At 38.9% G+C, this 23,153-nt stretch overlaps 1 protein-coding gene across 1 annotated transcript in view; it reads left to right on the top strand.

Annotated features, from left to right (window-relative positions):
- dnah6 (dynein, axonemal, heavy chain 6) overlaps positions 1-23,153 on the top strand; it is a 99,787-nt gene continuing 76,634 nt past the window's right edge. Inside the window, exons 1-33 of the mRNA XM_055205484.2 lie at positions 1-150; positions 570-932; positions 1,295-1,468; positions 1,585-1,865; positions 2,911-3,178; positions 3,873-4,007; positions 4,129-4,243; positions 4,341-4,452; positions 7,232-7,400; positions 7,528-7,635; positions 7,714-7,824; positions 7,930-8,019; positions 8,120-8,240; positions 8,330-8,481; positions 12,183-12,335; positions 12,468-12,719; positions 13,497-13,625; positions 13,835-13,948; positions 15,828-15,971; positions 16,453-16,608; positions 16,949-16,999; positions 17,078-17,170; positions 17,312-17,431; positions 17,547-17,727; positions 17,902-17,998; positions 18,096-18,303; positions 18,525-18,689; positions 18,764-18,874; positions 21,634-21,759; positions 21,867-22,022; positions 22,119-22,280; positions 22,721-22,858; positions 22,952-23,119. Coding sequence (XP_055061459.2) covers positions 660-932; positions 1,295-1,468; positions 1,585-1,865; positions 2,911-3,178; positions 3,873-4,007; positions 4,129-4,243; positions 4,341-4,452; positions 7,232-7,400; positions 7,528-7,635; positions 7,714-7,824; positions 7,930-8,019; positions 8,120-8,240; positions 8,330-8,481; positions 12,183-12,335; positions 12,468-12,719; positions 13,497-13,625; positions 13,835-13,948; positions 15,828-15,971; positions 16,453-16,608; positions 16,949-16,999; positions 17,078-17,170; positions 17,312-17,431; positions 17,547-17,727; positions 17,902-17,998; positions 18,096-18,303; positions 18,525-18,689; positions 18,764-18,874; positions 21,634-21,759; positions 21,867-22,022; positions 22,119-22,280; positions 22,721-22,858; positions 22,952-23,119 — 4,833 coding nt within the window. The 5' untranslated portion in view covers positions 1-150; positions 570-659. The remainder of the gene's footprint in view (positions 151-569; positions 933-1,294; positions 1,469-1,584; positions 1,866-2,910; positions 3,179-3,872; positions 4,008-4,128; positions 4,244-4,340; positions 4,453-7,231; positions 7,401-7,527; positions 7,636-7,713; positions 7,825-7,929; positions 8,020-8,119; positions 8,241-8,329; positions 8,482-12,182; positions 12,336-12,467; positions 12,720-13,496; positions 13,626-13,834; positions 13,949-15,827; positions 15,972-16,452; positions 16,609-16,948; positions 17,000-17,077; positions 17,171-17,311; positions 17,432-17,546; positions 17,728-17,901; positions 17,999-18,095; positions 18,304-18,524; positions 18,690-18,763; positions 18,875-21,633; positions 21,760-21,866; positions 22,023-22,118; positions 22,281-22,720; positions 22,859-22,951; positions 23,120-23,153) is intronic.

The following is a 23,153-nucleotide window of genomic DNA, read 5'->3' as shown; positions in this document are numbered from 1 at the left end:
GCCCGAAATCGTAGGTTCACGAGACATCAGCGCGAATTGCTGTCAGCTTGAGCGGAAGTAGCCTACACTTCGTTGCTACGCAACCATAAACAGCCCAGAAGAAGAGTTTAACCGTCATTCAGCTGTCCGGTTAAGACAAAACATGTCGATGTAAGTTATTTTATGAGTTTATTTAGTCTGCACCTGACTAGCATGTCATTCTGTGGGGCTTTCAATCAATTTTTTTTAGTTATATGATTGATGTAACGTTATATGACAGTCCGCAGCTTAAGTTGCTAACAGTTTTACCTATGAGCGGTGGATTATTAACTTAAAGTTTTTTAAACTGCTTATAAACGAATTCATATGAAAATATGATGAACATATTTTTGGAAACTGTTGCTGTAATTTGACATTAGGTTTAGATTGGGTTTAGTCTAACAACGTGCAAAAGTCTCGCGAATGTTTTGACTACTCAAATCATTAGTAGTCAAAACATCGCGAGACTTACTGCACGTTGCTTAGTGACCATCCGTAATAATTGCAAAGCTCTGCCACTAATATTTTGTTTTCTTCACTGTTTCATAAAGTTTGCTTTTCAGTCATAATTAACTCACAGAAAAAGAAGGTATAACTGAAGCGGTAAAGACGACTCAAAACAGGAGGGAAGAAGTTTGGTCATGTACTCTTTTGAGAAAGGAACTGCCAGGAGTCAGCCAGGGTCAGAGCAAGATCATGGCAAACAGAAGTTATTTGAGACAGCTATGTCTCTACCTGTGCCTATGAATCTACCAGGTTCTCTGAAACCTGTTGATGTGGACCTTTTGAGGTCTAGACTTATCTCAGTCCCAAGACGGCCCCAGCCGAACCCAGATGCTCTGGTGTTCCCACACAGGACCAAAGCTCAGGAGAGACAATGGGCAGCACAGAGATCAGCACAAGTTGAGATGTTGGTTAGTGTAATACCATCAGATGACTACTTATGTGTACCTTTAGTCATCAGATAATGCATTCATTGACCCCATTATGTTTCTGTTGTAACAACTATTCCAAAAATACCCTCTTAAAGGCAGGGGACTTACCAGTAATCCAATGTGTATTAATATTTAATGTTTTATTATTTAATATTAAAAAATTAAAAGACAACCAAAAATTAAATATTTAAAAAATATTGTACCTTTTTTCGTAATGTATTTTTATAATAATCAAAATATTTTATTTATTCATATATTTAATGCTAACATGCAGCTGAAAAAACATTAACAACATAGCAAGTCTGCTAAAAGTTTTAATTATTTGATTTGTTTAACTGTAGCCAATTCTAAAGAGACGCAGTGAATCCAAGACCACCGATAACACCCATAAATTCAACATCAGCCCTAAGATGCCATTTTCCTCCGAAGGACCCCAGCTCATTCACTCCTCCTCCGAGAGAGGACCCTCTCCACTGCAGCTTCCCAGAATTCCCGACCATGCCAAAGACAGACAGGTCTGATCATGCATTTGATTGATGCATTCCCATTAATGTACTGATGAGGTTACACAGCATGGGTATATCAATCTATTTATTAAATCAGAATTTTGTAATGTATTCGATAATATCAGGTGCAGTTGACTCAGGCCACCTTCAGTGTCCCAGCCCCTCCTAAAAGAAGAAAGAGCTCACCCAGAAGTTGCCTTGTTATTGCATCGCCTCTGAGCCACACCCCCTCTCCACAACTGTCTACTTCATTGCTGTTCAGCTCTGCGGAGGAAGTTATTTGTGCCAAAATTTGCACGCCACCTGACATCACGCAGACCATCCGAAATAGCCCTCACTTGGGATTCCTGTACATGATATCAGCAGTGCCTAAATCATCCATTAATTATGACCCATATAACCTTAAGTAAGTGATAAAGTATTTGCAAACCATATATTTGAAAGCATATGTGACCCTGGACCACAATACCAGTCAAAGGCATTTATAGCAATACAATAAATTTTTATGCCAAAATGTATTTGGATATTAATACATATAGATAGAAAGATAATGTTCCATGAAGACAATTTGTAAATTTCCTTCTGTAAATCTTATCAAACAATGATATGAGTTGCTAAGGTCTTCATTTGGACAACTTTAAAGGTGATTTTTTTCAATATTTGCATTTTTTTTGCAGCTTCAGATTCCAAATGTTCAAATATACTCGTCAACATTTGAAGTGGATCAAAAACGTTTATCAAAGTTGTCCTAAGACAAGAACGGGTATTGGGTATTGATTTTAAGACAACTTTTAGAAAAGGTTTTGATCCACTTCAATTGTTGACTAGTGTTGACCAAATATGAACTTTTTTGTTGTGCGAATAATAGTTATGTACTAGATAAAGATTCCAACAATGTAATACTAACAACAAACAAGGCATGTGCTACTATGTCATAATTTGACAGAATTGAAGACGGCTCGTGGCGGCTTGTGACTGCTCATCCGAGGGGTGCTAATTCAAAATAAGTGTTTGGAGTGTCATGTGTGTGGTTCCTTTATTCAAATTAAGTGTTCTGCGTGTCGAGAGATCCTGTGTGCCCACGTGTTTTGTCAAAACAAGTGCCCGATGCACACGCGTCAAAATCATCTATGACAAAAGAGACGCTCACGTTCACAAAATACACGCAAGACACTCCCTTAACAGTAAACTCTAATTACGCATGAGATTATGCAAGTATCTGAAAACGCGAGCATCTCTTTTATCATAAACCCTTTGGACGCATCTGCAGCAGGCACTTATTTTAACAAGACACGTTATGCACACAGAATCTCTCGACACGCAGAACACTTAATTTGAAAAAAGGAACCACACACATGACGGGCTACAAACATGTGGTGACGAACTTCGCACCCTGACAAATTGTGTTGGACCAAATCATTGTCTTTAAACTTCAATTATTCTTTTAACAGGATCGTTACATATGACAATATCAACAAGTCAGACTACTACACAATCAGCACACATGCGGTAAAGCACTGTTGTGGATCTGAGGTGGACTGTTTGGCTTTAGACCGCTGGGAACAGGAATACAGATATCACCAGCAGCTTCTGAAGATCCCTGTGTTCACCCTCTTCCGCAAGTGGAAGGCTTTCCGTGTGTGGCGTGGCAACGTGCGTTTTAAAAATATCAGAAAATGCAGGCGTTTCCTGCAAGAGCATCTCTTTATTCTCAATGAGGTTTGTCCAAAGTTTAGTGTGTTTATATATTTAAATGATACAGAACAGGGATTTTCAAATCCGGTCCTGGGGAGCCACATTTTGTATGTCTCTCTTAAAGTCACCTATTGTAAAAATCAAGGTTTTATTGTTGCCTATATGTCTATGTGGTCTGTATAATATGCTTTAAAACAAACCATGTGCAAATTCATAATTTAACACGGTTGACATTCAGAGAGTTACTAAGGCCTAGTCCAAACGTCCACAGGTATTTGTATAAACAGATTTTTCCCATCTTTCTTAAATAAAATCTCTGCGTCCACACGAACACGCAAAAACCTGGTTTGTCAAGAGCATGCCAGATCAACAGATGGGGAGATATCCCTAACCGTAAAGCCATGTTGGCCAATCAGAAGCCATTGCAGAGTCTTGCCTCAGCACGAACAACAACATCACAGGCAAAAGCTCTGGTTTTACCAGCTACAAGACAATACTGCAACCCAAGTTTCTGAAAACCTAGCAGGAGTTTTCATAAAATTTGGTTTCAGTCACCTGATACTACGTTTGCGTGTGGAGAAACCAATCTGCATAGAAATAATACCTGTGTACGTGTGGACAGGGCCTAAATGTCCATTTTTTTGTAAATACACTTACAAAGTTCATCTTTGAACACCGTGCAAGACTGTATTAAAGTACAGGTATGTCTCTATTACAGTCTCTGCGACCAGCACTGATTGACATAAGGGAGATGTGCCATCACATTAGTGACATGCCTCTGTGCCGTCTGGAGAAAGACCGCACATATACACTCAGGGGGTTTCAGAGGGTACAACAGAAACAACTGGAGGAGGTGAGAGAGATACCTGCATGCGTGTTTGTGTATATTATATATTTACAGTATGTCATTTAGCTGGTACCTTATCGTAGTGTGATTGGCTGTATTCATAGTACAATGTGTCTCTGTGCTCTAGGTGTCCTCTCGTCTTGAGAAGTTTAGGGAGCTGGTGATGGAAGTGGCCAGAAGTGCCTGTCGAAATGCTTTGAAAGAGTCTGGACACACGCCTGATTATGGAGATGCGGAAACTGGTGATCACATACTGTATCCAGTGAAAGCATTATTATTATTATATGAGTTATAGTATGTGGTTTATATGAGTGTGTGTTTTTATATATTGCATTGCAGATAATGAAGCACTACCGTCATCTGGTTTTGGATTTTTCTTTGAAGACGCACCTGAAAAGATGACTTACACTCAGCAAGCCAACAAGAGATACCATTGCAACCGCCTTACTTGGTTAGTGAAACAACCTACAATACAGTACTTAAAAGAGCACCAAAGAGTGTCAGATTCAGGATTTTACATTTCCTTAGGTGTGTAAGTGTGTATTAGTACATGTTAACGATATGCAAAAGGTACAAACCCCAAAGTAAACGATGAGTTATCGTCTCCTATGTAAATTTCTTTTCTTGGACTACAACAAACACAAAGATTGCAGGCAACAGTTTACTTTCTGGGATTGGTGGGATTGGGGATTGGCCGACATTATCATGAATCTTTCAAACATGGTAAGAACTTTCATATTTCCGGCTGACATCAGAGGTATTGAGACCAATAACAACGTTCAGATTAGCTGGGCAATCAAGGACACAAAGCATTTCAGGAAGATAGCGAAATCTGGAGCTACAAAAAATGTACGGTATGTAAAAAAGAATGTGTTTTTTAATCATATACCACGCAAACTCATTGTATTATACCAAATACACAAAATAACGCTGTTTTTTAGCAATGAAATAGGTGGTCTTTAATTAAAGACAGTATATAAGAAAAACAGGCCCTGATTGGGAGTTAGCACTGCGATTTGGCACGACAGATTCATTTGTTGGCTACATGTTGGTTACGAGATATGTCGCCAATTTAGAGAAAACGCTTCCTTGACAAAGACGAGTTTTTACGGCAATCCTATTTCTGCTATTATGCACTAGGTGGCGCTCTTACCCACCTTATAAAACACCACAGCATATACGGATCCAAAATAAGTACTATAAATACTGTTTTTATTCTGAATCTGAACTCTTACAAAAGTCCTTTACAAAAACGCAATTATCTTAGCTATTTGTTCAAAATTTTGTATTTACCCATATGTAAAAAGTGATAAAAGAACAAATGAAGATAGGATAAAACAATTTACTCATACTTACGCCATCCCAAATATACACTCACCTAAAGGATTATTAGGAACACCATACTGATACTGTTCGCCTTCAGAACTGCCTTAATTCTACATGGCATTGATTCAACAAGGTCCTGAAAGCATTCTTTAGAAATGTTGGCCCATATTGATAGGATAGCATCTTGCAGTTGATGGAGATTTGTGGGATGCACATCCAGGGCACGAAGCTCCCGTTCCACCACATCCCAAAGATGATTATTGGGTTGAGATCTGGTGTGGGGGCCATTTTAGTACAGTGAACTCATTGTCATGTTCAAGAAACCAATTTGAAAGGATTCGAGCTTTGTGACATGGTGCATTATCTTGCTGGAAGTAGCCATCAGAGGATGGGTACATGGTGGTCATAAAGGGATAGACATGGTCAGAAACAATGCTCAGGTAGGCCGTGGCATTTAAACAATGCCCAATTGGCACTAAGGGGCCTAAAGTGTGCCAAGAAAACATTCCCCACACCATTACACCACCACCACCAGCCTGCACAGTGGTAACACGGTATGATGGATCCATGTTCTCAATTCGGTTTACACCAAATTCTGACTCTACCATCTGAATGTCTCAACAGAAATTGAGAGTCATCAGACCAGGCAACATTTTGTAGTCTTCAACTGTCCAATTTTGGTGAGCTTGTGCAAATTGTAGCCTCTTTTTCCTATTTGTAGTGGAGATGAGTGGTACCCGGTGGGGTCTTCTGCTGTTGTAGCCCATCCGCCTCAAGGTTGTGCTTGTTGTGGCTTCACAAATGCTTTGCTGCATACCTCGGTTGTAACGAGTGGTAATTCAGTCAAAGTTGCTATTCTATCAGCTTGAATCAGTTGGCCCATTCTCCTCTGACCTCTAGCATCAACAAGGCATTTTCGCCCACAGGACTGCTGCATACTAGATGTTTTTCCCTTTTCACACCATTCTTTGTAAACCCCAGAAATGGTTGTGCGTGAAAATCCCAGTAACTGAGCAGATTGTGAACTCATACCGGCCCGTCTGGCACCAACAACCATGCCACACTCAAAATTGCTTAAATCACCTTTCTTTTCCATTCTGACATTCAGTTTGGAGCTCAGGAGATTGTCTTGACCAGGACCACAACCCTAAATACATTGAAACAACTGCCATGTGATTGGTTAGTTAGATAATTGCATTAATAAGAAATTGAACAGGTGTTCCTAATAATCCTTTAGGTGACTGTATATAGCTTACTTTCTGAACACAAAGTTTATTTGCATAAAGCTATCTGCCACATTTTGTCTATGTGTAGGACACCAGCCTAGTGAAAAAATAGTATGCTAAATAGATTTAATTTTGATATACTTTAGTGTGCTATTGATTAGTTTACTTTAAGAGTGCTATTTGGGAACAACTTATTTTGTACTTAATTTATTTTAGTTGTATATTAATTGTAATAAACTACAACTTTAAGTGTATTTAGTGTACTTTTGTGTGCTAAAGTGGAATAACTTCAAGTGTACTTAATACAATTTTAGCACATGACTGTGTTTGTGCTAAATGCAGGCTTGATAAGTGAATGTATAGTGTGGTTTATTTATGTTAGTAGTACATAAGCACCTCTGTGACTCTCATTGGTTCTTGTGTGTCTCGTGACGAAATATCACTGGAATGACGGCCTTTATAATAGACATATACGCGTTTTGTTTTGAAACGTCAACATATTGGGTCCCACACATGGACATGACTAAAAATTATATCTGATGAAAGGATATACATCTGGGATGGCATGAATGTGATTAAATATCAGATAATTTTTATATTTCAGCACACCTTGTGTCAGTTTCAAAATCTACTGTAATGTACTCTACATAGGTTGAATATCTGCCTTGCTCTCCATAGTTTCATCAGGCTGGCTGATTATCTGATCGTGAACACCACACACACGCTTGTGGTCAACTCGGTCAGTAAGCTGCTGAGTGTGTTTCAGGAGCACATAAAACACACACCTTCACACGCCCTCATCCAGAGCTGGACAGGGAGTGAGACAGGCCAAGATCTTGACGGGAAGGTAAGCTTGTTTTTGAGTTTACATGATACTGCGTAATGCCATATTTTAATTGGGTTATTTTTTCCAGGTATGTGTGCTAAAAATTAAAACATTGGAGTTTATCACAGTGTACTGGATGTTTTTACAGGTCACTGCAGAGCCGAATGTGGATGTTGTTCACCAGCCAATGTTCATAACTGAGCTAATGCTGGACACACACTCCTTATCATACCAGCCATCTATTGATGACTTTCAGGTTTGTGTTTCTGTGTGCTTTTTGTGCATGACCTTTGTGAGTGTATCTGATATATGCATGTATTTGTGTGCACATCAGGGGTGTGTGGCAGAAATTACTGGCCAGTTTCAGGACACAGTTTTGTCTCTGGATACCCTGGTGCCGGACAGCTACTTTGATGCTTTCACTCAACCCATTATCAACAGAAAGGTTAAACTGCCCAAACATACACACGCCTTTATAATTTAACTCTCGTCTGAGTCAAAAGACGGGTACTTTATTTCTGTTTGTGCATGCTTGTGTGTGATGTTTCAGGTAGAGGAGAAGACATTTGAGGATGGCCCTAGTCTTATGGAAATCCTGGAGGATGACACCTATCTGCAAAGCATCATTCTCAATATTAAGGTTCGAAAAAGAAACAGTGAATGTTTATTACAAATACAAAAATAGCATACTTCAGCTTTATATTGTTTAGAAAAGCTGATGATTTTTTCCCCTCTGATAGCAATCTATCCAGATTGCGTTTGATGCTGCAAATGTGTTTGCTTCTACATTTGAGCCGTTCAGACTGTTTTACAAAGAGAATGAAGAGTTGGACCTGGAGGTTCTTAAAAAACAGGATCATGGTAGATCATCATCATAATGATTAACATTATCAAAATCATGATCGCTGAACACCTTTCATGGTGTGTGTGTGTGTGTGTGTATTATGCAGATGTTGCGTTTTTTGCAAGCAGTCTGGATAAACATCATCGAGAGCATAAGGAAAGTTTAGCCATTAAACCAAAAAGACCTTTGGGAATTCTGCTGGTGGATACTACACAACTGAAGCAGAAACTCATACCATCCCCGCTACGCTGCCTAGAGGTCACACACTTACAGAAACATACATAAATAAGATTATTTTAAAAAGTTTGCTTCTGTAGCTCAGTGGTAAAGCATGGCATTAGCAACGCAAAAGGTGTGGGTTCAATTCCAGGAACACACATTATGATAGAATATATGCTTTGGAATGCACTATAAAGGGCTGTTCACATTATAAGGATAACTATAATGCTATATAACTATTTATACAACAGTTCTTTCTGGTTCTCGAATCTGATTGGCTAAGACCCGTGCGATATTGTGCTGATATCGGCACTGTAACCTCTTCACCTTTCGTATCATTCCGCCACCTAGTGAATGGAGGTCCTAAGCAGGCTCACCTCTGAATGGAAAAACACAGACGCCCTGTTTTGAATCACTCTCCGTTTGTCTCATTAGTTAACTAGCTCATAAATCAGTCTGTGAATCCCCAATCAGAAGTTATTCCGTCAAAGATCAGCGCTCTTGGATGTTACGTTAAAGTTAATGGGAGAAATGTCTTGTCACATCGTGTGGATTATTAACACTTGGAAAGAGGAATATAAACACTCGTTTTTTTTTCTGGAGCTATATTTCTTATCAGAACATTGATCATTTACTTTATCGTGACCTGACTATTAAAACATGTTATGAGATTTGGCCACTGGTATATTTATAAGCAGCATGCAAAAACATATCTCTGACACTTATAAAACACCGTTTTATATAGTACTGACCAGAACAAAGTTTAATAATAATAATCGAGTGCTCGTATCACGTTAAGAATAAATGAGAAAGCAATAGTAACGTTATACAAGTAGTTTTATTAACTTTTACCTCGCGCCAAAACAATAACAACACAAAAGACACTAAATATGAATTAAAAAACAAGTAATAGTTTGATCATGACACCAAATACTGCTGATTTGATCTCATTTTGACGATCATAAACAAACAAGGCCAACATGAGAGCCAGGGAATCCCTTTCAGAGATGTAGCCCAGAGAGGGCGGTGGTCAGCGGGGCGAGTGAACACTGACGTCCGCTCATGCTTTGGTTCTCATTCGTACCGAATCTCCCTAAGCAAACGTTCAAACAGGCGCTATCTTTACTAATCGACTGCAGATTTAAATATAATACATATACATTTTCGACGGAACTAATCTTAAAAATACACTTTGTGACCAAGAAACGGTAATATAAAGTAACGGCTTTTCCGTCCATTGAGTTGTTATGAGCTTCAAAGCAGCCGAAAGTTTTACCTGTCATTCTGGCCGCCCTCAAATCCGTGGCGGAAGAAGTAGTTCTCAAACAAAGAGGCTTTTAAAATAACTCCGTTGTTGTTTTCTAGTTTTCGTTTTTCAAACGTGTGCCGTCGAACTGTTGTATAAAAGCAATATCGCTCTCGGAGTCGTGTGATATAGCTCTATATCATCACGGCTGTGATTGCCTTTGGCACTCGGCCTGCGGCCTCGTGCCTCTGGCCTAATCACAGCCGTGATGATATAGAGCTATATCACACTCCTACTCGAGCGATATTGCTTAAATAAGGGTTAACACTAGTGGACGATAATGATAACTTTATGCTGATTCGCTCGCTAGGTGCAGTACTCGCACAAATCATTTACTTCCAGTGACATTACTAATATTGCATTTTTTTTTAATAAAACACTTCTTCACATGTCATGGAATGTATAAATATGCTTTTCTTGTTGCATTTATACAGCGGGTATACCCAGCAGATGTCCTCAACATGCCACGTTTGTGTAACTTTAAAGCAACACTATGTAGTTTTTTTGCCTTTAAATAATGTCTCTAAAATTATTTCAGTAATAGAACAACTTTTAACTGGACAAATTGTACTGTTGCTGCAACCTGAGCAGCCTCCTAGCTGCTACAAGCACACTCTGAAAGTGGTGGTGGATGGTAGGAAACACAGCCCTGCCCCTCCCCCTGCCTGAAGAAGAGTGTCTGATACCAGGCACTGTTGCGCTTTTCAACCATATGGGGGAGCTGTAAATCATTTTTACATGAAAACTACATAGTGTTGCTTTAAACAGTCAATCTGAACGTTTAAATATATTTCAATGGCTAGCAATGGTTTATTGTTCATCAGTTGAAAAAAAAGAACGCTCCGAAAGGGATCCCAATGATATTCTTTATTGTATCTTTATCGTTATATTGAACTCCGCTATTCTTTTTAGCTCTTTCCCTGCCATTGACACATATTGAAGTTAACTCGTCAATAAAGAGTTTCTCCGGCAATTATCCGCAATTATCCACCATATTACCCAACTAATAAAACCTGAAAGTATCCCCTTAGGGCAAACAGTTCAAAAATTTGATCAGCGCTCTGAATCTGAGTTTTATCAAAAAGTCCTTCACTATGGAATTATCTCAGCTTTTTGCTAAAATTTTGATATTTTTGAAGAAACCTACCCATATTTAAGAGGTGATACAAAAAGAACTAATGAAGTTAGGATGAAACTTTTTTTTTAAAGCACAGGGTCTGTTTTTTCATTTGATATATTGTAGGTTCAATAGGAAAATTTTCTGGAGGGCATTAAACTTTTATGAAAATCATAAAAAGACTGGCAACTTTTTTTTTAAATGCTGGCGGGGAAAGAGTTAATATAAAACGATTTTTAAATCAATTTTTATAGCTATCGTTATAATGTGAATGGCCCTTAAATCTATAAATCTTTGGATAAAAGTGATTGCCAAATGCATGGATGTAAAAAAATACTTTTATTTGTGTCCCCCTGTGTCATCTTTTTTATTATGAATGAATTAGCTAACATGAACTTACAACGAACAATTGAGGAGCTCAGATGCAAAAGAAACTAAACGCCACCTCTGTCAAAAATTTGATAATGATATTAACCAAATGCTCTTGGCACATATTATATGATCAAAAAATATCTCTGCTTCATACGCTAGAATACACTAAATACATTTTTCAGCAAAGTCCTCTAAGTGTATGGAAGATGAATTGGATGACAGACAGCATGAAAAACGACTGTGGATCACTCCTTGTGTCCCATGTCTTTGTTTCATAATTTGCAATGTTTGCATTTTGCAACTATTGTCTTGCCAAAAGATTGCATTTTTTAGAAGTGGAGATTTTTGCCAAAAATGCTTGCGTGAACTTACAATGTTTTGCAGTCAAATTTGTTAAAATCCGATGAAATGACAAAATTGACATTTGTGAAAATAGGGCCTGATTCAAGCCTGATAAAAAATCTTCATTTATACTGTAGGACAGCCATACATGTTTGCATCTGAACTCCTCTTTTTTTTCAATACGTTTTTTATTAATGTTAGTTCATGCTAATTTCAGCATTTACTAATCCATTTTTTAAATCAAAAGTTCTTACTGTTAATATTAGTTAATGCACCATGAACAAACATGAAAAATTGCATTATCTAACATTAACAAGTGAATACATGCTGAAAACTGTATTGCTTTGTTTAATGCAATCTTAACAATACATTTACTAATGTGTTGCTCAAATGTTCTCCTACAGAGATTTTCAGAAATGTCATAAATAATGTATCTTTCTCAGATTCTTCTCTTAAAATTCCTATGAAAAAGGCACAAATAAAATACACTTTTATAATCAGTATGAATATAGATTAATATAATAGCACAGCCCAGATAATTAATGAAGAGTGTGGTGTGTTGACAAGTCTTTTGGCAAAACTTTGAGCCATTTTATCCTCCAGGTCATTAATGACATCCTGCCTTGTCTGGCAAAGAAAAAGATGGACGACATCATTTCAGAGGTTCAGGATGCCCAGTTCAAACTGGATTTAGTTCCAACAACAACCAATGAATATGTCAACTCTCTCAACTTCCTGGAAGAGATTCAGAAGAGGGTAGGAATCAGTCTAGAGTCAAATTTTTGCATAAATAAATATTTTTGTGAATTATTCCTTCAATGTACTGATTATTCGTATCAAATATTTAATAGCTGTTTTTCATAGGCATTACTCTTCTTATTCACTCAGATTGAGATGCTGGAAGAGGAGACTGAGACTGTCTGTCAGATGTACAAGTTGATTGAGTGTTACTCTGTCCCCACCCCTCCTGAAGATGTTGCCGTGTACGCCACATTGCCTCCGTGTGTCAGTGCCATAAGGAACAGCATTGACAAGGCGGCGGCAGAGTGGGACTCTAATGTGGAGAAATTTTGTCAACACCTCCAGCAAGACATCAACGAACTTAACAACAAAGTGCAAGAAGTCAAGTCACAAGCAGAGGTAAAAGAAAGGAGAAAAGAAATAACGCTAGCTTTATATCAGAACATGCTGTGCTGCATTAAAGGGACACTCCACTTAAAAAAAAAAATAGGCTCATTTTCCAGCTCCCTTGAGTTAAACAATTTATTTTTACCGTTTTGGAATCCATTTAGCCAATCTTTGGGTCTAGCGGTACCACTTTTAGCATAGCTTAGCATAATCCATTGAATCCGATTAGACCATTAGCATCGCACTCATAAATGACTAAAGAGTTCTGATATATTATTAATGATATTACGCAGTTCCCGTAAATAGTCCCCTGCTATTAAAAAGTTACCAAAGGGACTATTTTCAGGCACTGCGTAATATCATTGCGCCTGCTGCAGCCATGTTACGGCAGCAAAGTCCTTGATTATTACGCCAGAAGGAAAGTATAGTTCCTAGCCACATCAGTTTAAAAAATCGCAACTTTTAATTTTCTCAGTCTTAGTACACGATGTAACTACAGAAGAGTCAAGTTTTAAATAGGAAAAATATCAAAACTCTTTGGTTATTTTTAAGCGTGATGCTAATGGTCTAATAAGATTCAATGGATTGTGCTAAGCTATGCCAAAAGTGGTACCACCAGACCCGGAGATCGGCTGAATGGATTCCAAAAAGGTAAAAATCAAGAGGGGAAGCTGGAAAATGAGTCTATTTTCAAAAAAAGTGGAGTGTCCCTTTAAGGATAAGATAAGGAATAATATACAGCATGTCAGTTGTTGTTTCAGTTATTAATTATGGATTATGTTTCTATAGAACCATCAACTCCTTGACATAAATGCAGATCGCTCAAATGTACGCATGCTGCTGGGAGATATTCAGATCACCACTGATGAGCTTCACACTCAATCCCTCCAATACAAAACCTACCAGAAGAACTTCAAGGTCAGTGTGGCTTTCTGTCCACTAGATGCCGTAAATGATTGTTTAGATAGGATGACCAGAACTCATGGATTACAGTAAATGTCATCTTATGTAGTTGTAGTTTGTTAAGCCTTGGTGAACGTTTAGAATTACTTATGGTCATCATAAATTCTATAATTTGTTTGAGTGTTATATAATTGTAAGTTGTGTACATTTGTTGTGTTGGGCAGGTGGAGGTGACTAAATATGAAGCTCTGGAGGAACTGAGCGCTGAAGTGAAGCTGAAGCAGTTACTCTGGGACTCTTTGGAAGAGTGGGATAATTTAGAGAACAGCTGGGAGCAGGTCATATTAAAAGGGCAATATTTTATATTTTTGAATCATTATATTTTTTCCTAAATAACACACACATAAAAAGTCACAATTTTGTATTATGTGACTATTTTTATACTCTTATTAAACGTAAAACATTATGTTATGGGATTTCAATAGAAAGCTTAAAACATTCGGATTCTATCTAATTAAATATAGAAAAAAGTTACAATTTGATAAATTATAAAAGCAATAGTAGCAGCCCTATAAAATAGTAAAAAAAAAATGCTAACAAAATATACAAACTCATGCATGCTTCTGCATGTGGTGTGGTGGTCTTCTGAAATAAGAATGCAAAGTTTGTATTTGGGCTTTTTATTCCAAAGCAAAGTCATTTCAGTTCCAACTGATTTTTACACAGTTTCTGGTCAAAGGTATGTGAAACACAAAATTATTTTTTTTAATAATATTCTAAAATATTATTTTTGATTAGTTACTACACTTTATCAATCTTACTAGGGGTTTGGCTACCACTTAAAGGGACAGTAAGTAGGGTTTTAGGGTTTATTAATCAAAATCAATGTCTTTATTCATGAATATGTCCTTGTTGGTGTCAAATGACCTCTGCCAGTGATCTGACTTTTCTTTGTAAGCTTAGAATTTCTTCTCTTTAATTACATTGAATGGGTAAGTCCAAGGAGGCTTCCATGTCGTTCTGCCATACGGACTACCGGCACATCCGGGAACTTGATTGTAAATTTCGTCACCGCCCCTTTTTGGAGGATAAAAAAACAGACCTTCCATTGACTTCCATTCAAAATAGCGGAACACAGCCGGCAGGCTTAAATAACTTATGAAATCACTCAGATTAAACATGTTGAGTATTTATCTGTCCACCCTGCCTGCCATAGAGCCCGAAAGATACATTAACACATTTAATTTGGTCAATATAAAAACATGTCCGTTTCATTCTCACAGCGTCAAATTTGTGTAACAACGCCATCCAGTGATTGCTGGAAATATCGCTAAGCCAGTTAGTTGTATTGCTGGACGGAAAAGTGCCCTCATTACTCTAAATATAAAGACATAATAAATAAATACGAAGTAACTTTCAAATACGAAGTAAAATCATTCACTTGCTTCCCTGTTGACTCGATGAGGTACGAGTAAATGTCAGGGTAAGACACCTCTGGCCAATAGGGAGCGTTGTTACACAAATTTGATGCTGGGAGAATGAAAGAGACATGTTTTTATATTGACCAAATTAAATATGTTAATGTATCTTTCGCGCTCTATGGCAGGCAGGGTGGACAGATAATTACTCAACATGTTTAATCTGAGTGATTTCATAAGTTATTTACGGCTGCCGGCTTTGTACGAAGGTTGCTTTGTTCCGCTATTTTGAATGGAAGTCAATGGAAGGTCTAGTCTGATTTCCCCCAAAAGTGGGCGTGAACCTGTTCAGAGACATTCTATGACGTTGCGCCGGTTGTGCGTATACTGATAAACTATAATAGCAGAGAGGGATGAAAAGCACTAGCCTACCAACGCGTTTCCACACCCCTTTTTCATTCAGAACACGTGAACTAGCTGAAACGTACAAGGAGATCAGTTATTACATAACGGCTACCGTAGTTGCAACATTTTGGAAAAGCGAGGCGCTAGAGAGCACAATTCGTTTGAATGCAAAATACTATTTCACCACTAGATGGGGGTAAATCCTACTTATGTTACCCAAAGTTTGAGGTCAAATCTCACAGTGTTGAAGATACCATGCTTATCATAATTACAGTTTTAAACAAAGGCAATTTAAGCTTGATAACTTCAGCGTAAATTTGTCCTTTAAATTGAGTACCTGAGGCCATTTCGAAATAAAAGTTTCCTCTAAATGTCATTGATCTCTTTGTTACAGAGTAAGTTTGATGAGTTGGACCCAGAATTGCTGAGCAGGCAGGTGAACAAGTTTGCCAAATGTGTCAGCCAGCTGGAGAAAGGACTTCCACCAAATAACGTGGTGCCCTGCCTCAAACAGAAAGTGGAGGGCATGCGAGAAAAGGTACTGATTGTATCATCATTCTCTAAATATACAGTTGAAATTAAGTTGAAAACTTCAAGGCGAGGTGCATGATTTTTGAAAAACACTTTGGAAAAGGAAGTCGGGCCGAGTACCAAAACACACTTGTAGCCAATCAGCACTAAGGGGCGTGTCTACTAAACGTCATCGTTCCCTGGGTTGCTTACATGTGTGTGTGTGTGTGGGGCGGGTCTATCAAAACAAGGTCCATATTCTATTGTGGTAGGGGCGTGTTTATTTAGGTGATTTCAAAAGTCAACATTGGCTTTCAAAGACCGTGCACCCCGCCTTTAAGTTGGTTTCTGTCGTATTTTGCACTTGGTTTGTGGAGAACTGTGGAGTAGACCTGGTAAAAGCATTTGTGTGTATTTTCAATTCATTTTAAATTTATTTTTGTAGTGTGTTTACTATTTTGCATTGTTGCAAAGTAAAAGAAATCTATTTTTAATTTGATATTTTGTAGTTACCGGTAATCACAGACTTGCATAACCCATGTCTGAAAGCGCGTCATTGGGAGATGCTGGAGGTCATTGTGGAGGCCAAACTGTTGGAGGAACCACTGACTCTCGCCTCCCTTCAAGAACTCAACATCTTTAACTTTGGCCCACAAATACAGGAGGTATGAGAAAGTTCTCAATAACTAATGAACTGCCTTTTGAGCAATTGTGAGCTTCTTGAAATATTTTAAAAACAATGTCTACACTCAGAAAAAGGGTACAAAACTGTCAGCAGGACGGTACCCTCTAAACGGGTCCTAATATGTATATCATTTAGGTACAGATTAGTAGGGATACGGGTAGGTGCCAAACTTGGCACCCTATAGGTACAAAAGTGTACTGCCTCAGTGACAGCTTCTCTAGATAGGCAATTCACTGTTTTTTTTGAGTTGCCTCCTATTAAAAGAAGAATAAATTACTGATTGTTGTTTGTTCATACCCATAATCCTTTCAAATGCTTAGGTGGCAGGACAAGCTTCAGGAGAGGCATCTCTGGAGAACATTTTGAAAAAGGTGACACCTTTAGCTTAGTTAACATTTTACAGCATGCACACATTTCTGTATATTCATGCACACGCATTCTTTCGTTAGACTGAGGAATCGTGGAACACAACAGAGTTTGTGGTGCTGCCTCATCGGGAATCCAAGGATGTATTTATCCTAGGAGGCACTGATGATATTCAGGTGAAGTGTTTGGAAAGCGTTGTATTAATGTTGCCTACTATACCTATTGCACATTTAAATACCATTATGTGTTTACATTTAATACTTTAGATATATTTACACACTGTAATGTCTGTTGTCTATGTCTGAAACTGGCTGTAGGTGCTTCTCGATGACAGCATAGTCAATGTGGCCACTGTTGCATCATCACGTTATGCCGGTCCCATCAAGGCCAGAGTAGACAAGTGGCAGAGACAGCTCTCCCTGTTCAGCCAGACCTTGGTGATCCTCATTATTAATCTTCATTTAGGTTAATGTGTCAGGTATTATGTTTTTCATCATAAATGTCATGTGCATGTCATATACTCTTTTTTTCCTCCCTTTATACTGTTTCAAGGATGAGTGGTTGGCATGCCAGAGAAACTGGCTTTACTTGGAGAGTATCTTCAGTGCTCCTGACATCCAGAGACAGTTGCCTGCTGAGTCTAAGATTTTCTTACAGGTGGACAAGTCCTGGAAAGAGATCATGAGGAAGGTCAACTGTCTGCCCAATGCCCTACGTGCTGCCACACAAGCAGGTCTGACAGAATACATCAGAAATCCCATAAACCCTGATTGGTTAAATTTAAACTTACAAAATCTTAAAAATGCATATTTTAGTCCCAAAAAGAGTATCGGCACCATAAACAAGAAAAGCTATAGATAGAATGCACAAAAAATGCATTAAGTTATCAAAAACTTTGTGTCCTCAGGGCTTCTGGAGATTTTCCAGAAGAACAATGCGTTACTGGAGCAGGTTCAGAAATGCCTGGAGGCTTACTTAGAGTCCAAGAGAGTGGTCTTCCCAAGGTGCCTATAATCTCTCACATACGCACACACACAGGTTTTCATCAGAATGCTGATTTGCATTGATGGTGGACTCTTTCGTGTTCTTTGGGTGGCTCAGGTTCTACTTCCTGTCAAATGATGAACTATTGGAGATATTGGCTCAGACGCGAAACCCTCAGGCTGTGCAGCCTCATCTGAGGAAGTGTTTTGATGCTATTTCCCAACTGCAGTTCGGTCAGCTGTCCCCTGTTACGTCCGGAGGGGGCGAGATGGGGAAACAGCACAATAATGACATTTTAGCTATGGTGTCACCTGAGGGTGAAACGGTCAGAATTTTTTCAATCTTTGGTCTTTAAAATCGAATTGTGATAATTTATAAGAAATATAAAATTTTGTTCACTACGTGGTTATCCTGCACTCACAATAATTCCTGCTGCATTTAAATACAGTTTAAATCCCTAAAACCTTTCATTTTGTGAGTAGCCATAGGCCATACATGATGTCAGTGTATCTATCCTATAGCATCTAAACTATGTGTGCACTGTAGGTAGCTCTGGGGAAAGGGCTAAAGGCTCGTGGAAATGTGGAGGACTGGCTGGGGAAGGTGGAGGAGGCCATGTTCTCCTCTCTTAGAAGACTTAGTAAGGCTGCAATTGCTGACTATCAAAGCAAACCCAGGGTGGAGTGGGTTGTGGCCGGTCATCCGTCACAGGTGTGTGTTGGCCAGGGTGAGACTGTGTTTGTGAATGTGCACCCTGCTCAAACTTCACATTGTCCTTTCTGTAGGTGGTGTTGACCATCTCTCAGCTGATGTGGTGCAGGGACATGGACAACTGCCTGGAGGGAGATCATGACCACCATCAGGCACTACAAGAATTTGAGCTTACCAACTTTGAGGTGACATTTTTCAACAAATTAGCTTCCACCATACACCATGTTGTGTACAGTACTGAGCAAAGGTCTTAGGGTCTGATCACACCAAATGCGTTTATGGCAGTTGCAGGCACGTTTTTTTTTTTTTGATTTTCTATGGGTAGTGAGCATTATGCGCACTGTTTATGCGTGCCGAAATGTGTTTTTTGCCACTGGTCGCAGCACTTGCTTTTGAAGGAGAGCTGAGAGCGGAAGGCGCCCGACATCATTCTCGTCTTTGCATTGTCCAATTGGGTCTTTTGTTTGGGTGATGGAGGAACCGGACTCCACTTACTCACTGTCTCCTGTGTGTTTGTGCACCTCTCAACCTCGATCAAGGTCAGAGCAAGCGTCCTCTTTTTAAAGTATCTGCTAATATGACAATTAACAGCAAAAGAGGGCTCATGCTTCAATATTTGACTGACAAGACAGCTGCCTCAATGGTTGCCTAGCAATGTAAAAAGCCGCACCGCAATGCTCTTTTTTAAAGTGCCCAAAAAATGCAGTGCGGCGCGCCTTGCATTTCCAAGCGTTTAACACACGTTTCGTGTGATTGGCCACTTAGGCCGCCATGCCAAAATTAGTTATATTTAGGTGTTTTTGCAATCGCATATTAAGTAAGGAATAAGTGACGACGGGCCGTTGAATTATTCGAAAATAACACTGCGGGTGTGCATTATTTCTAAATAATTCAATGGACCGCGCAGTCAATTATTCCGCTTTTACCACAGTTACCACAGACGTTGCTCTGGTGGTTATTTAAGCAATATCGCTCGAGTAGGAGTGTGATATAGCTCTATATCATCACGGCTGTGATAAGGCCAGAGGCACGAGGCCGTAGGCCGAGTGCTGGAGGCAATCACAGCCGTGATGATATAGAGCTATATCACACGACTCCGAGAGCGATATTGCTTTTAGACAACAGTTCGACGGCACACGTTTGAAAAACGAAAACTAGAAAACAACAACGGAGTTATTTTAAAAGCCTCTTTGTTTGAGAACTACTTCTTCGCCACGCATTTGAGGGCTGCCAGAATGACAGGTAACACTTTCGACTGCTTTGAATCTCATAATAACTCAATGGACGGATAGGCGTTTCTTTATATTAACGTTTCTTGGTCACAAAGTGTAGTTTTAAGATTAGTTTCCAGCGAGAATATATATTTATTATATTTAAATCTACAGTCGATTAGTAAAGATAGCGCCTGTTTGAACGTTTGCTTAGTGAGATTCGGTACGTATGAGAACCAAAGCAATATTGCATAGCTCTTAGCCAATCAGATTCGAGAACCAGAAAGAACTGTTGTATAATTTAAGACATTTGACAGGTCAGGTGTGCATTTATCAAAAATAATGCATGCCAGTGAAACATTTCTCAACCAATCAGAATAAAACATTTAACAGCCCAGTGGTATAACAATAAATAATTATTTCTAGGTGTTTTTATTAAAATACAGCCAGAAAATACCAAAAATTTGTAGGCAGTATTAAAAAAACTAATAAACAAGCAAAGATCCACACACCAAAGTGCTCCCATTCACATTTCACAATTTTATTAAGTGACGTTTCGGGCCTTTATGGCCCTTCATCAGTGAATGAGAGCTCTTCGGTGTGCGGATCTTTGCTTGTTTATTATTTGTACTATATAGTCGATCCTGCACCCGCACTTAACTTGGATGTGCGTGAGGATACTGTTTCTCTTCAGTATTGAAAAACACTGAATAATATTATAAGCTGAAGTGTCAAGTGTTGTGTCTGACATCCCTTTGCTATCTTAAACCTAAATAAAATAACACTAATTTCTAATTTTAATGTATTGACTTCAAAAATCTCCCCAAAATAGTTCAAGATGTGCTTAGTGCCAAGGAAGGCATAAACTATTTTTTTTTACATTTTATGTACACATTTCCTTTAATTGCTGTCTCTTAATACAGATAGCAAAAATAAATACGGATTTTCATTAAAATGTAGTTAAAGAGGTTAGCGTGAAAATCAGACTTTTTCCATGTTTACGTGCTAATTGGGTCCCCAGTGTCTCTATCAACCAAGAAAACCTGAAAAATATCAACCAAGAAAACCTGAAAACCAAGTAACTTTGTTTGGGTAAGCCATTTTCTGCAAGCGTGTGAAAAATTTGGTCGTTCAGATTTCGCCTGTTTTGTGAGGTAGGTAGCAAGGCGAATTACAATAATACCGCCCCCTTAATCTGCACTATCCAACCACGGCACAGCCATTTAGTGCAGAGAGAAAGAAATAATTGACAGCACAAATGAGTTTCAATTGCAACAAACCACCATCATTGTGATCAGTGTTTGCATTTCATCCGCTCATTTGCATTTTAAAGGACACACCCAAAAACAACACATTGTTGCTCACACCTACCTAGTGTCAATTTTAACATGCTATAATAAATTATCTATATGATATTTTGAGCTAAAACTTCACATACGCACTCTGGGGACACCAAATATTTATTTTACATCTTAAAAAAGTCTCATAATATGACCCCTTTAAATAACAAAGCTGGTGGTGGTGGCTTAAGACTCGCAAAACACTGTATATTAATATGATACATTGAGAACTAGCTTAACCAGCATTTCTGTGGTTGGAACTCCTGGTCGAAGATGACCTTCATCAAGTTTTGTTGGCAATGCAATTCCACCAGCAATACCTGCATCAAACCTTTACTAAACAATGTGACCCAGCCTGATCTTTCAGCACAATATCTGTCTGTGTTTAAACAGAGACTCAATGCTCTTGCTGCTCTTGTCCGTGGGAATTTGCCCGGTCTTCATCGGAACATCATCACAGCTCTGATCACCATAGATGTGCATGCCAGGGACATCGTAACAGAGCTTGTCAAAGAGAAAGTTTGTTCATTTCTGTCCTTCTCATCACAACTTGTGGCCTGTCTGTCACAGATAGTCTTTACCACAAGTGTTTCGCCTGTTATTTTTGATAGTATGTGTGTTTGTAGGTGGACTCCAGTGACAATTTTGAATGGCAGAGGCAGTTGCGTTATTACTGGGATGCGGATTTGGATGACTGTGTGGCTCGGATGGCTTTATCCCAGTATATCTATGGATATGAGTATCTGGGGGCCTGTCCTCGTCTGGTCATTACGCCACTGACGGTGCAGTCAACAGGCTTCCTGCTTTACATTACCTTTAAACATTCACTTCTCCTCTTATTATACATTAGTGTATCTGACCGTTTCTTTCGTTTGCAGGATCGGTGTTACCTCTGTTTGATGGGAGCGCTGCAGCTGGATCTAGGAGGAGCCCCTGCTGGTCCAGCGGGCACAGGCGAAACTGAAACCACAAAAGACCTGGCCAAGGCTCTAGCCATCCAGTGTGTGGTTTTTAACTGCTCGGATGGACTGGACTATAAGGTGCTCATCTCTCGTTCTCCTAATCTGATCAGTATTCTCTGTACTTGGCAAGTGTTTATTATAGGAGTTCCATAAGGATGCGAGAATACCTTATATTTGACACTAGGAGGCAGCAGAGTGCAATTTTCTGTGCATAAGTCCTAGCATAAACAATCTCAGAGCTTTACCACCACGCTGTGTTTATTTATGGCCAAAGTACAGCGTTTGCTGAAGAAGTGATATATCATATAGAAGAGTCAATGCTAAATTCCTAAACGCTATTTAATGCTATTTATGCTGTGTGGGACACTGTACCGGCCCAGGCCGGGTCTGAAATAACCTCTCTAACATTTTCTTTATATGCCTCACTTTTAAATTGTACTTAATTGTAAAACTTTTTTATTATTTACTCTAGGGAAATAAATATGAGTACAAATATAAGTATATATTTGTATTTTCAGATGATGGGGACCTTCTTCAGCGGTTTGGCCCAGTCAGGTGCCTGGTGCTGCTTTGACGAGTTCAATCGCATTAACATCGAGGTGCTGTCTGTCATTGCTCAACAACTCATCACCATCAGAAACGCTAAAGCAGCCAAGGTAAACACATTCACGAATAATTCACTCGCCCAAATCATAGGTATTGTGTGCAACTGCATTACAAACTGTCTGTATTGTGTTTCCCTGCTGCAGTTGCCTCGATTCATGTTTGAAGGGAGAGAGATAAAATTGGTGATGACGTGCGCAGCTTTTATTACCATGAATCCCGGATACGCAGGCAGAACTGAACTCCCAGACAACCTGAAAGCTCTATTCCGACCCATAGCAATGATGGTCCCCAACTACGCTCTTATCGCAGAGGTGTGTGATTAAACCGCTCTGTCTGATCTCGGTA

Source organism: Misgurnus anguillicaudatus, chromosome 3 (assembly GCF_027580225.2).
Source record: "Misgurnus anguillicaudatus chromosome 3, ASM2758022v2, whole genome shotgun sequence".
Taxonomy (NCBI): domain Eukaryota; kingdom Metazoa; phylum Chordata; class Actinopteri; order Cypriniformes; family Cobitidae; genus Misgurnus; species Misgurnus anguillicaudatus.
Note: the sequence above shows the minus strand (reverse complement) of the source record. Positions and strands in the feature narration are given on the sequence as shown.